The sequence below is a fragment of the Podarcis liolepis genome, assembly GCF_965112155.1.
Source record: "Podarcis liolepis genome assembly, chromosome: 17".
Classification (NCBI taxonomy): domain Eukaryota; kingdom Metazoa; phylum Chordata; class Lepidosauria; order Squamata; family Lacertidae; genus Podarcis; species Podarcis liolepis.
In genome coordinates this window covers 36,207,802-36,223,097 of record NC_139571.1, presented here as the reverse complement: position 1 = coordinate 36,223,097, position 15,296 = coordinate 36,207,802, and the positions used below count along the sequence as shown (strand labels likewise).

At 44.0% G+C, this 15,296-nt stretch overlaps 1 protein-coding gene across 1 annotated transcript in view; it reads right to left on the bottom strand.

The window, feature by feature from the left end:
- RBPMS (RNA binding protein, mRNA processing factor) overlaps positions 1-15,296 on the bottom strand; it is a 77,270-nt gene that overhangs the window by 37,250 nt on the left and 24,724 nt on the right. Inside the window, exons 2-3 of the mRNA XM_083482004.1 lie at positions 3,997-4,074; positions 288-326 (exon numbers count right to left, since the gene is read on the bottom strand). Coding sequence (XP_083338130.1) covers positions 288-326; positions 3,997-4,074 — 117 coding nt within the window. The remainder of the gene's footprint in view (positions 1-287; positions 327-3,996; positions 4,075-15,296) is intronic.

Below are 15,296 nucleotides of genomic sequence, written 5' to 3'. Positions count from 1 at the left end.
TCCTTCGGTTAAAAGGCACACACTTTATTATCTTCAACCTGTTGGCAGTTCTATAACGTTACTGTATGATGCTTTTGAAAATCTTTGCTGAACTCCACATAAACCCAAATAATGTTTAATAGCCCACAAGACAGCCAAGGTGAATCTAGACTGAATACAATCAGGAGATTTATGGTGCTTGAAACTTTGTGCCAAAAATTCATACCATCTCCTTAGTTTAGAATTTCTCATGTTAACCATACACCGCTGACATTTATGTTAACGATTTCACTGTGTATTAGGCTTACCTGCTTAGATGTGAGTTTAATAAGAGAGCCTTCATAACCCTGCAGGAAGAAATAAAAATTACAGTCTGGCCAAGATAAAATTTAAGATCAATGCTAGATAAATAAATGTGAATATATAAAAACAGGATACAGTACATTTTCCCCTGAGTGACTTGTTATTTGGCTATACTTAGAAACAGCAAACTTTAAGAGGAAGGTTTGTGGGAAAGATGCAAGATATTTCATTTGGCTCCAAGGCAGAAGTCTTATGAACAGTAGGAGCTGAACTCTCCTTCTCTATCCCAACTCCTAAAGGTGGGCTTAACAGCATGGTTTAAGGGCGCTTATTCTTGCTGGAAATACATGTTGCCTACTGTTCTTGTTTGAGAAAGAAGCATTAAACAAAAATAGCAAGCCTGAAAACCTTTGCACATTTACTTAGAAATAAGCCCTTTTGAGAGACCATCTTGGCCGTAAGTCCTGGAAGACCTGCTCCTTGCCTTGCAGTTATTTTTCCAACTGGTCTGGGAGGGCAGGGCCCGGACTGACTCCAGCTACAAAAGCTGAGGCTGCTGAACAGACTCTTTGGAGTCTATTTGGAGTTTTTTGCTGTTATTGATATTAATTTTTGTATCTTTTTTTAAAGATCTTGTTACAAGTTATGTGGAAATTGTTCAGTTTGGTTGTGTACCTTTTGATGTTTTATTGTTTATGACTACTTTGGTTATGTTTGTAGTTATGTAACTTTTTATGTTGTAAGCTGCCTTAAACATGGTTTTAACTTTGGAAAGGGAGCATGCAAATAAAATGATTGACTGATTCTAAGCACAGTAGGGCTTCCTTCTGAGTAAACATGTGAAGCTTTGCATTGTAAAACCCATCCAAACTGTGAATTATTAGAATATCCAGAATTTTACAGTAGTACTTCAGTATGGCTGTGGTTTTGTTGCTTGGGTACAAGCTTTTCCACTGCAACTGGGATCACCACACATCTGAATGCCCCCCTTCTCATATAAACACAGTGACCAATCAGATGCCTCAGGGAACAAATGAATATGGCAAATTTGCACACAAGGCAGAAGACGAGAACCTAGAACTCTCTGCCCTGACATCACATGTGCAAGGAGGGTGGTTTAAAAATATATACACATACACAGTTGGTGGAACATTCAAACGTAACATATCTGCATTCTTAAATCCAGGCTTACTATATGACTACACTGGATGTTTAGAGAAGTTCTTTGATTTTTTAAAAAAAACTCCTTAAAAGAGCGTCAACATTCAAGTCTAGTGTCTACTTGCAGATGTAAATAAAGGGTGATACAGATTCTGGGATGGTATAAAATAGGGGTGATCAAATAGGAGTTTGTGCGTCGTGGGTGTAAGAGACAGAGAGAAGGCCAAAAAAGGTTAGCTACCCCAGGTCTAAGAGGTGTCCACTCTGCCCAAGTAAATATGGGTGTTTGAGGATTTCATGTAAAAGATGAGGAAAATTTATATCCCTGCTCTGCTAGCAATAAAACGAACATAGTGGATAATTTGCAAAAGCAGGTTAAAGGGAATGCTTGTGGAAGGGAATCTTCAAATAGCTTTACTAGGAAAGCTAATGATGCAAATCTTAAGCATCTAGTGAGATGCATACCAAAGTGTGTGTTTGTGTGTGTGTGTGTGTGTGTGTGTGTGTGTGTGTGTAGTAACCATGAGGATAGGCAGAAGCTGAGAAAGGTGGGGCAAGTTCCTGTCCCAGATTCCCTATCCAGGTGGCTTTGTTCTTCTCATGGGGCTCTACATCTTCTCTTGCCCTTGGGATGCCTTTCCCTCTGTCTCTGCTCCCAAAAATCCCATGCTGCCTCTCCATTTTCAATTTCAGACACTAGTTATGGTAGGTCCTGCTCAAATTCGTTCTTGACCTGTTCGCTTCCAGGCCTGTTGAGCATGGCAGGCTTCAGGCTTTCCCCCCTTTCTAAATGTGAGGTATGCTTCTTAGGCATGCAAACAGGTCTGACAGAAGGGTGGTGTAATGAATATGGGTTGCTTGTGAGTAAGTTACCGCCACTCCTGGCTAAGTTGGCTTGTTAAACCTTTCCTGTCTGGACAGCCCTTCACTTCGTGGCTGCCTCAGTCGCTAGCAGAATCCGTCAGTGGGCGTTTCTTAAACCTTTTCCAGCATAAAAGTTGTTTGACGCCAAGTCTCCTCCTACTCTCCCTGCGCAGAAGTCTTCTGCGCAGGGAGGGTGTGGGTAGCGGAGGACCCGTGCTCTCCCCGCTGGTGTCCAGCGAAGAGTCCTGGAGCCCTCTCGCCGATTCCTCCATCTGCCCCCCTTTATCCCTGGTGTTGCGCTGATTTCCTTCCCCAGCTGAGCTGCCTCTCTCCCTGCTGGGTCCCTCTCCAGCATCACTTGAGAGCCTTCCCTCCGCCTCTGGCTCCGATGTCAGTTCCCTGACAGGTGGGGATAAGAGTAACAGGTCACAAAGCCACTGGTGGTTTTCTTAAAGCAGCGGGAATCAGGGCTATCCTTGCATGCAAAGTCTGCAGTGATGGGACATTTGCGGTGTTCCCTGGAAGCAAAAATAATACTTATGGGATGTTAAAATCATTACAGATTATGTCTGTAAGACTCAGAAACTCAAATTTAGTAGATCTATAAAGGTAAAGGGACCCCCGACCGTCCAGTCACAGACGACTCTGGGGTTGCGGCGCTCATCTCGCTTTATTGGCCGAGGGAGCTGGCGTACAGCTTCCAGGTCGTGTGGCCAGCATGACGAAGCCGCTTCTGGCGAACCAGAGCAGCGCACGGAAACGCCGTTTACCGTCCCTCCGGAGCGGTACCTATTTATCTACTTGCACTTGACGTGCTTTCAAACTGTTAAGTTGGCAGGAGCAGGGACCGAGCAATGGGAGCTCACCCCGTCGCAGGGATTCGAACCGCCGACCTTCTGATCGGCAAGTCCTAGGCTCTGTGGTTTAACCCACAGCGCCACCCGCCTCCCTTCTAGTGAATCTATAGTCCAATTCATTTTCTGTCTGAAAATGGGACACGTGCACGTTTTGACTTTGATACAGAAGGAAACATAAAAGTAGTTGTACCCCAAGACACGCCACCTGCTGGGAAGCAGGAGGTACTTCAGCATTAGCTAGCCAGATTCAGTTTGCAACATACATAATGCCAAGACACTAATGTGTACTAAGGAAGTCTGGAGTTGGGACATTTTTACATCCAGTAGTTAAAACTTGGAAGATGGGGTTTATTTCCTAAGAGAAACCAGCACTGCAACAGAAAATAAACCAGGCTGGGCTGCGGGAATTCTGTTGCCTGGACTGGGAGCTGGAGGACTTCCAAGAAGCAACCAGGAATACGCATGCTTATGAATCCTTACTCCAAATCCCTACCATCATTAGAGGTTAGCATTCACAACTTTAAACCCTGATCACACCAGTATGCTATTTATAATCATTCTATTCATGGGCTCTTGGCCAACTTTCACTTCATGGGAAAGTCATTGTAGCCAAGTTTTTATTTGAAATAAGATATCATGATAGACTGCATCCCAACCTTTTTCAAAATCCAGATACTGAGGAGCATCGTCTGAATTTCTGTCTGCTACTCCAGAAGCGGCAATTACATATTATTGCGCCGATTTACCATTTATGACAAACAGGAAACGAACCACAAGTATTTACGCAAACAAGGACACTGGCACTTCAGTTCCAAGTTCAATAGCAGGGTACCTTGAATGGTCTGAACAACAAATAGAGTTCCCGGGGCTTGATGTCCAGAGGCAGGCCGCTGACAAATAGCGTTCGTACCTTTAACAAAAACAAAAGTGAAAAGGGCACACGTCAAGAATATTAAGGCAACTTAACCTTCTTTTTTTATAAAAAAAAATGAAGAAGTTCCAAATAGTAGTTTCTTCAACCTTTAAAGTCTGTTCACAAAAATGACTAGCCTACCTGCCCAAACATATCTTGTTAGCTGTATATGACAAATCAAGAGGAAGTCTGTGGAGAGTGAGCTGAACTCTTAATTTATAAAAGCTTCCCATCTCTGAGCACAAGGGATTCTTACTTACTGCAGGTAACCTGGAAGGTCTAAACCTTCCTTATAAACACAAATACGAAAATGGCTTCAAAGTCATCCGATGGCAATGTTTCATTTCCCCAGCCCTGTTTGTTAATTTCAAATACCGTATTTTTCGCTCTATAACACGCACCCGACCATAACACGCACATAGTTTTTAGAGGAGGAAAATCTGTAGGCATGCCACCCGTAGGCATTCCCTCCATAACACGCACAGACATTTCCCCTTACTTTTTAGGAGGAAAAAAGTGAGTGTTATGGTGCAAAAAATACGGTAATAACTCCTGCACATCCTGCAACATTAAAAAAACACCAACAGAATTACACTGATACTAAAGCAGTTTCTTCTGCACTGGAAAGTGAGTGCTGGTGGATCACAGCCATATTTCGCTGCAGTCATCACTTCAAGCTTCTCTCAACAATTATTTAGCCAGAAATAAATAAATGTTTACCCATTAAAGCAGCATTAACCCCCCACCCAGCTTTAAGCAGATGACTTAAAAACTATCGCCAAGTGTTGGCTTCCTTGCATATGAAGTAACGCAGAGTTCTGCAAATCCGGAAAATTTATACCCGTAGCAATGTAAAATGCTCTACCAATGTCTATATCCGCATGCAAAGTTACTTAATAATGCTATGCAAGAAGAAAATGTATGCTGCAATCATGTACTCTGCTTCAGAAACGGCCTTAGCTCAAGAGTATCTTTGAAAACATCTCCCACAGAAACCTCTCTCTAGCCAAAGAACATCTGGGAGACCCTGTTCTGCATACAGCTCTTTATGATGTCAGTTTATGGGCTCCTGAGATAGGACTCTTAATTGTGGTGCCAAGAACTGCTTCATGTCCTCTCCAGGAAGGCTTGCCAGGTTATCCTTCTTAGCACTCAGAGGCCTGGTGAAAATCTACCTATTCTATCAGGCTTCAAACAACTAAGTAACTTCAGGTCCATAAGCTTGTTAAATAACGCATAAGCTGCTCCTTTCAAAATACATTTTTCAGGCACAACTGAGCCAGAACCTCTTCATTCATGTCTGGCCCTAATGAACAGATTCCCATACACCCCTGAGGTCCTGCATTTTCATTTCTTTTTCTCTCCCCCTACCTCATCTAACCTTGTTAAGTTCTTTTGGACTTACTTGCATTGGAGTTACTACATTTCTTCTGGCTTTGGAAATATCAAGAAAGCATTTTAAACTAGAATTTAATACGATGTTCCTTTTTTGGCTACACACAGGGCTTTTTTTCAGCGGGACCTCACCAGAGCTTAGCTCCGGCACCACTCAGGTTGGTGCCATTCTAAGAGAACAAGGGAGAAGAAGAAGAAGAGTTTGGATTTGATATCCCGCTTTATCACTACCCTAAGGAGTCTCAAAGCGGCTAACAATCTCCTTTCCCTTCCTCCCCCACAACAAACACTCTGTGAGGTGAGTGGGGCTGAGAGACTTCAGAGAAGTGTGACTAGTCCAAGGTCACCCAGCAGCTGCATGTGGAGGAGCGGGGAATCAAACCCGGTTCACCAGATTACGAGCCCATCGCTCTTAACCACTACACCACACTGGCTCGTGGTGAGCTCCAGCACCTCCTAGAAAAATAGCACTGGCTGCAAATCACCTTGAGTTCTACTTTTCTTTGCAAGGCTCTCATACGTTTTTATAGATAAATAATGAAAGCTTCCTATGCCAAGTCACAGTGTTTTGCAATGTTTCTACTCTATCACTTGCACAAAGGACCTGCTGTTGTTTAAGAAAAAAGCCGGCTGTCAAACGAGTCCTCTGTTTAGGGCTCTGTCATCAAAAAGTACTCCCAGCCTGTTTCCTGGTGTTATAATTTCCACGGGTTGCAACCAGTGTTTGGAATCTACTGTACGATCTCCCTTAAGTTAGAAATGCAAGTTTATTCCAGACTCATAAAGAGCTGCTCATATCTGACTATGCAAGATAAAAGTGCCCAACTGTTGTTTGTCCACCCCTATGCTTCACCAAACCAAACATTAATTTTCTGAAGTGTGTCAGAGGTCCTGAAGGATTAGGAAGGCACTGATCGGCACATTAGGCAGAATGTTTCAGCCTGGCTGGTACTGTTTCCCATTAAGAGATATGTGTTTGCTTCAGCTTCGTGAGGAAATCAGTACCAGTTTGCCCCAAAGTAATGTGCTGCTTTTGATTCAGCAAATATGAAATGAGTGCCCACTCCATAGCCTTCCACCCTATTTTTTTCACATCTCATAGTAGGAAGAGGAGGAGAGGTTAACAGCTACTCTTTTTCTAATATGTTCCGGGGCAGAAAGAGACTCTACCATCTACCCCAACCAATCAAAAGTTGGCCAAAGAAAGTTTACTGACCAGGATAACATAAAGGTAAGGGACCCCTGGACAGTTAAGTCCAGTCAAAGGTGACTATGGGGTGTGTTGCTCATCTTGGCTTTCAGGCCAAGGGAGCTGGCGTTTGTCCACAGACAGCTTTCCAGGTCATGTGGCCAGCATAACTAAACCGCTTCTGGCGCAATGAGACACCATGACAAGTGCCAGAGCGCATGGAAACAGTTTATCTTCCTGCCACAGCGGTACCTATTTATCTACTTGCACTGGTATGCTTTCGAACTGCTAGGTTGGCAGAAACTGGGACAGAGCAATGGGAGCTCATCCCATCGCGCTGATTCGAACCGCCAACCTTCCAATCGGCACGCCCAAGAGGCTCAGTGGTTTAGACCACAGCACCACCCTTGTCCCTCTGACCAGGATAATATAGATTCTGACCCCAACATCCCTCTCTCTCTCTCCAACATACACATACCTCTCTAAACAGACATCACCAGCTGTCCTGAGACTCTGCCTTTTGCCAACTATAAAGATAATCATTGAGGATTCACTAGCTAGGACATAAAAGAGACCTCACAGAAAGGCACTTTGATGGCTAGAGGCAAAGGATTTTGTCATCCCAGACGTCTGAAGGCAGTTCGATAGAGCGAATGCTGCTAGTGGTGTGTATACTGTTACAAAAGCTGGGTGCCTCCCCCTCTCTCCGACGAGCGGTGGCAAGTGCCCAGGGGGTTCCAGGAACTCACCCAGGGTCTGGGTTCCTTTGCAGAATTGAGACATGGCAGGGACTGTTGTAGCTTTAAGAAATAAGGTTTGTTCGCCTATTTACACCTTCAGTCTGCATGAAGGGAGTCCAGATCTTACAGCATTCCAAGAGGGGATTGTACCCCTCAGCGCTGCAGCCACAGAGTCCAAGGCATCTCTCCCAGTCAGCCTTCAGCCAGCCTGCCAAAGATGGATCTCAGTCCTTCTTCTCCCCCCTTCTTCTTCCCAGAACACCTTGCTAAAAAAACCTTCTCTTTTCCTGTCACCTCACATCCAGTTACCCTGGCAACCTTCCCAAACCCCAGCCTCTGTTCATACCTCAAGGCAAAGGGGGGGGGGACAGTTCTCTTGCAATGCCAATGGCCCTGTATTGTTTCTTAATGGCCCGAGCTTGGCCAGGTCTTTTTGGCTAGCTCAGGAATTCTTCTGCAGCTTTTATTTCTCCCTTCACATCCCAAATAATCAAAAATCATGCCTAATTTATATGATTTAGGCGGGTCCCCCCAATCTATAACAATACTGTTTCCACTTTTACCTCTGTGAAGATAGGTTTGGTAAGTATTTGTACATTCAGTCCTCCCCCCCCCCCCTTTAACACCTTGTTTGATCATCAGCAAGAGAAGACTGTCCCCCATCTCCTGCCTTATGCAATTCCTTCATCAGGGTAATATGCAAACAACAGACCAAAACAGGTTTGCTCAAAAGAGGGGAGGCTCCCGACAGAAGGTGAGGACTTTTGTTTTCATTTGTCTTCTCTCTTTTCTGTGCTAGTTAAGCAGGGTATTTACATTTAACTTGAGCCTACAGTTTCAGTCAGCGAATATACAGAGCACTTAAAACTGAGCAACAAAGGGTCTCTTCTGGCTTGATGTAATCATGGTCCAAATAGTAAGTGACCCAAGTTCTCTTCTCTGTAAATAAATTATACAGTGCAAAGGTGAAATTCAAGCTCCATTGCTCTTTAGAAGCAAAAGTCTAGCGGCGTGTTCAATGGAAGAACACCAAAGAGAGATGAGATCAGCAATTAATAGCCTTTTAGTCAAGGGGGTAGGGATAGACTCCCACACAGCTATACTTGTGTAAGCATTCTTATATGCAGTAAGGATCCAGCTCTGCTGGCTCAAGTCAAGGAACCATGTCATCGGGCATTCCATCGCCAACAAGAGCCACCCACGGGCTTTCACAAAGTTTAAAATTAGGGCCCTCCATTATTGGCTCCCAGAACCTGGTCTTCAGGACTATGCCGTCTCCCTACACTGAGGCTCCATTAGTTATCATGAAGGATAATTTTCACTGACAGACCTTTCCTCCATGAATTTGCCTTAAAATTACCCACCACTAAGCCTATCTCAAGGGACACGGGTGGCACTGTAGTCTAAACCACAGAGCCTAGGGCTTGCCAATCAGAAGGCCGGCGGTTCGAATCCCCGCGACGGGGTGAGCTCCCTTTGCTCAGTCCCTGCTCCTGCCCACCTAGCAGTTTGAAAGCACATCAAAGTGCAAGTAGATAAATAGGTACCACTCCGGCGGGAAGGTAAACGCCGTTTCCATGTGCTGCTCTGGTTCGCCAGAAGCGGCTTAGTTATACTGGCCACATGACCCAGAAGCTGTCTGCGGACAAACGCCAGCTCCCTCAGCCTATAGAGTGAGATGTGCGCGCAACCCCAGGAGTACCTTTACCTTTAACTTTTTAAGCCCATCTCAGACTGTGGTTCTCATGTCCGTAAGTTAATTACCCATCGTGTGAAGGAGCACATCACAGATAGGGCTATGTGATATATCATCCAAAACCAGTTCGAAGTCCATATCATGATATCTATCAGTTTCATAATTTTTGACCTGGCGATATACTGTGAATCATGATGCCTAGGTGTGTGCTATTCAAAAATCACAATGCGGTAAAAACCACGAAGCCAGCCAATGCCTCTATATAGCTCCACCTTTATATAGCTGTATACCGTAATGTTTAGCTGGCGATATATCATGATGTTGAAAACCAGATATCGCCCAGCCACAGGTATGGTTCTGCAAGATCCATTTCTCCCACACTACAGACTGAATCAAGACACATGGTTCAGAAGTCTCCTTCTACATCCTAAAGTGTCCCTCACTTGAATTAGCCTATCTTTGCTATCCCAAAAACACACATTTCAAACTGCAGCCAGAGGCAGTCCAGCAACTGAAACCGACCACATGAACTGTTTCCCCCCTTTCCCCAACTCATTCCTGAGTGTTAAACACAGCAACGTTCCAGTGCCTGAGCCTATCAAGATTCCTCAATTTTGTGAAGGCGTACACAAGGAATTTCAAAGCCTTCTAAAAATAATACATTTTTTTCCTACAAGTGCATTTTTTGGTTCTTCACCCTCTACCCTCCCTCATCTCTTATTATTCTTTCTGGTATTAATGAGGTATTCTGGCCAAGGGCAAAGCTGCCCCCTAAATCTAGCTTTTCCAGACATGTGTTATTTTCTAGAAAGCAAAGTATAATGTTCCATTGTCCTTAGACATCTGCCAGAAGTACAACAGAGACAGAAACAAAGACTTCAAATGCCTTTGGCTGTTTGCAATGACTTTTTTGTTATTATTATTTTTAAATAAAAAGACGAGTTCTTGTTTTCCAATAGATTTTCACTGAGAAACCAAGAATTTGCCTTTTGTCTGGCCTATTTTGTATAAAGTATGAGTTCAGATGTTGCCTAGGATCTTGTACACTACAGCATCAAGCGGCCTCATATTCCACTTATTCAACTTTTTCGACTCCACCAAATGTAATGTATTATACCGAATAATAAAGTTAAAATGAAGAACACATACAACTTGGCAGAGTAAGTTAATGTTAGTAAATAACATTGGTTTTGGAGGTTTATTAAGAGATTCTCTTCAGTTCAATGATTTACTCCAATTCAAAACAAGGCAGCTAATCTCTAAACCCTCGTCAATAATTAACAGCTATCAGCAAGTCTAAATAACCCTACATGAGCAAAAGGCTCAATGGCTTCCTCTTAGTTTGGTCCTCTTCAGAGGTATCTGATATACCCTTATCGCAATGGAGTCAAACATCTTAAGAGGTTGTGTTCTGCTGAAGTCCACACAAGAGCCAAATGAAAGCCAGCAAGTAGCTAGTTCCAATTATATGATAACTTTCCACATGCACAAGCCCCGGTACAGTGGTACCTTGGTTGTCGGACAGCTTGGCTCCTGAACAATCGGCTCCTGAATGCCACAACCCCAGAAGTAAGTGTTCCGGTTTGCGAACATTTTTCAGAAGCCGAACGTCCGACGCGGCTTCCGATTGAGTACAGAAAGCTCCTGCAGCCAATCAGAAGCCTCACCTTGGTTTTCGAACGGTTCCACGAGTTGAACAGACTCCTGGAACGGATTAAGTTCAAAATAAAAAAATTCCTTCCAGTAGCACCTTAAAGACCAACTAAGTTAAGGTTGTAATGATACCAAGGTCATGTATGAGTGCCTAAAAAGGGAGCTCAAAGTGGCTTGAGAGCAGTTGCATCACAACACACTTTGTGTCCCCAACTCCATGTACCATTGTGAAACATGGGGTAAGAATAAACATCACAAGCAACTATCCTTCTTTGTACAGTGGTGCCCCGCAAGACGAATGCCTCGCAATACAAAAAACTCGCTAGACGAAAGGTTTTTCCGTTCGCGATTTGCCTCGCAAGACGAATTTCCCCTATGGGCTTGCTTCGCAAGACGAAAACGTCTCGCGACTTTTTTTCTTTGACTAAAAACAAAGACATGTTTTGTTTATAAAGTTAATTTATTTTCCCTTAAATTTTTGAACTGCTCTTTACAGTATGTGTGACTTTAAAGAGCAGTTAATAAACTGTTGTTGTACCAAATTTGGCTTTGTTTGGACTTTTTTTGACCATAGGAACGCATTAATTGATTTTCAATGCATTCCTATGGGATTTCGTGCTTCGCAAGACGAAAAATTCGCTAGACGACAAAAATTGCGGAACGAATTAATTTCGTCTTGCGGGGCACCACTGTAACTGCCTTAAAAGCTGGAGCGGGGACCATACCATATTCAGGGTTCAAAATTAGCAGGTTGCCAGGCACATTTTGCACCTAAAGATTCTCCATTTACGAGCACCTCAAAAAGTCTGGGTGCCATTTTTTGTGCCTGGCTGACACTCAAGGATTACTGAAATGTGTGTGCTTTGAAGCCTCAAAGTATATGATAAGGATAGACAATAACTTAAGGAGTTTAACAATATAGTGAAGAGTAGAGTGTTTTGAAAACTGAAGTATGGTGCCAATATTTTTATTGTCAACACTAAATTAAACATATATTAACTATTTCGGTTAAAAATGTGATATTAACAATGTGTCACTTATGTGAATTGCGTATTAGTTCATGCTTATCAAAATCATAAATAAAAAGTGTTGCTGGCCAACACTCCTTCCCCCCAACATGGCGACTAGACATTCTGTTTTGGCGCCCAAACCCAAGTCCCAGGAGCCATTTGGCTCCTAGCTTTTCTATCCCAGTTTCTAACACTGACCATCTGCGCTGCAAACAGCTATAAAAGTGTGTGCTCTGAATGTTCTGAAGTGCTATGTAGGTACAAAATATTATTACAGTGGTGCCCCGCAAGACGAATGCCTCGCAAGATGAAAAACTCGCTAGACGAAAGGGTTTTGCGGTTTTTGAGCTGTTTCGCAAGACGAATTTCCCTATGGGCTTGCTTTGCAAGACGAAAACGTCTTGCAAGTTTGTTTCCTTTTTCTTAACACCGCTAATACAGTTGCGACTTGACTTTGAGGAGCAACTCATAGAACGTGGTGTGGTAGCCTTTTTTGAGGTTTTTGGTGATTTTTGAAGCTTTTCCAAAACTTTTCCAACACCGTGCTTCGCAAGACGAAAAATTCGCTAGACGAAAAAACTCGCGGAACGAATTAATTTCGTCTTGCGAGGCACCACTGTATATAGAACCAACGTATTTGTAGTCTAGATATGCATTGCATTTTTTTGCTTCTCCAGAATTACTGGGTACTGTTCTCTTCGTAAAGTTTAGTCAAAAGCATTACATGAGTATAACAGTAAGCTACAAAACTGCTTGAACTAGCTCCAGTGCAATCTTGGATGGACACTACAACAGAGTCCCGTACACAGAAGACTTTGTATTTGTGGTCAAGCTCAGGTGAAGACATCACTCATTAGTCTGCCCCTTATATAGAGACTCAAGAGATTGCTTTCTGAAATCTTTGTTCACACAAGCAAGCAGGTACTAAGTTTGTCATGGCCTTTGGCTAGAACAATAAACTTATGAGCCAAAAAAGGGAAAAGGGCACAAGAAAACTTGCACTAGCACATGGCAGAATCTGTACCGCACACTGCCGGAATGAGCTGGTTGCAAAGATCTCCATGAAAGTTCACCAGGGGACAGTGGAAACAAACCCCTAGCCTAGAGATTCCTGGGACTAAGAGAAGCTGGAGCCATGTAATCTCTTATAATTTCTTTGGCCAGGGACCAGAACTTTAGGACAAGATGTCAAAATCCCCATAAATGGAGAAAGGAGCCGATGCCAGCGCATCTGTATATCAGCACTAATCTGAGATGTTGAGTTTCCAAGGGTTATGAGCACAGGGCCAAGTCATTTTAACCTGCATTCCAAATTCACATCAGATACCCGACACTGTGACATGCAATGCCTGGGGCCTCTGTTTATTTGCAATATTTAGATGTGGCTTCTATTTCCACTGGTGCTCTATGGACATGAAAAGTTCTGTTTGCAAACAATTCCCTTAATGGCCTCTGCACAGTACTTGACAGAAAGCTTTGCGTTGCGAACTTCCCAAACTGAAAAGCAGCCAACTTTCTATATAAAAATAGAGAAAAAGCCTACTATAGACTCGGCATACCAGACACAGTTTTTACACACCTGAAATCAGTGTGCAAGCAAAACATTAACCCTCCCTTCTGTTTAATGAATGCTTGCAGGACTGTCTTATAAAGAAAGGACCACAAAAATATTTCATAGCCTGGCTGCCTACACATAACCATTTGTGACTCCAAAGTTATCTTTTCCCAGTTGCCTGCAGGAAATGTGCTAACATTCACATCACAGATAAACTGCACAAGTGACTATTCACAAGCCATTTTTAAGAGACTGTTTGCCACTCTGCAAACATGCTAAAGCCATATGGCAGGGGCAACTGACATATAACTTCCATCATTCTTGACCCCCAGCCATGAAGGCAGGGGCTGATGGGAGCTATGTTCCAACAACATCCCAGGGACACTGTGTTGGGTACCTCAGGAACACAGCAAGTCCAGTGGTTGCTCTGACCAGGTGCTTGAAACACGGGCAAAAACATCTGCAGAAGAAAGGGAATGGGGGTTAAGCCAGAGGTCTCACTCTGCCCATTTAAAGCTCTACAGAATGTGTTTGGGTGGGATGGGGCAGAGTAGACAACTTACAACAACCCTATAAAGTGAGCCAGGACTATCATACAAAAGTGCAACACTGTGACCAGCTGAACAGCCTTGGAGTCATTTTGGACTGACAGCTGTCCGTGGAGGCACAGGTCAACTCTGTGTCCAGGGTGGCTGTCGACCAACTCCATCTGGTTCATCAGCTGAGACCTTACCTGCCTGCGCCCTGTCTCACCAGAGTGGTACATGTTCTAGTTATCTCCTGCGGGAATAAAAGGCAGAAGAGAAGAGGCATATACACCACCTTGAGCGCCTTTGACGAAAGGGTGGCATGTAGATATAAGAAAGAAAAGTGTTCATTGAGCCAAGTGAGGCTGTGAATGCGGCAAACTGGTATCTGAATCAGAAATGGACCCAATAAGGAATGGAATGGAAAAGCAAATCCAGACAAGGCAGATAAAGTGCTGGTAGGTGATTTAGTGGACTGGAAAGGTGGTGTTCAACCTGTTCTGAAAGGGCTTACACTCCCCCTTAAAGAATCAGGTTCGCAACTTGGATATCAAATGGGCATCAATGGCACAAAGATCCTTCCACCAAGTGAGGTGCCCTACAGATGAGTGTTGGACTACAATATCCACCACCTTTGGCCATTGATCATGCTGTTGCGGATCCAGGAACACCTGGAGGACCCGGCTACTCCTGACCTCCCCAGCATTATTTATGCTCTGGAAAAATCCATACTGGACTACTATAACATGTCCTCTTTTTACAACTGTGTTCTCTTTTCTTGCAGCTCTTCCCTGCACCATTTTAGGTAAAGGGAAAGGGACCCCTGACCATTAGGTCCAGTCGTGACCGACTCTGGGGCTGCGGCACACATCTCACTTTATTGGCCGAGGGAGCTAGCGTACAGCCTCCGGGTCATGTGGCCAGCATGACTAAGCTGCTTCTGGCGAACCAGAACAGCGCACGGAAACGCCGTTTACCTTCCCGCCAGAGTGCTACCTATTTATCTACTTGCGCTCTGACGTGCTTTTGCTAGGTTGGCAGGAGCAGGGACTGAGCAACGGGAGCTCACCCCGTCGCGGGGATTCGAACTGCCAACCTTCTGATCGGCAAGTCCTAGGCTCTGTGGTTTAACCCACAGCACCACCCACGTCCCACTGCGCCCCTTTAGACATGCTCAAATGCTCTCCTTTATATTGTAAGAACTATGCGCAGAGAGACCTGCAGCTAAAATACATCAGTTGCAATTGCCTGACAAATCTTTTAAAAACCATGAGCAGACTATGGAGAGCCTGATCGGAACCGAGGGTGTGACGAGAGTGGGATTAAGTCTTCATTCCCAGGCCATAGTGCCAGGAGAAGGAATATCAAATACACACCCAAGTTGCTATTAGCCCTGAAAGGAAAAGTGCCACTGGGATGATTGGGAACTTTCCTGACAGGTTTCTCCCCTACAC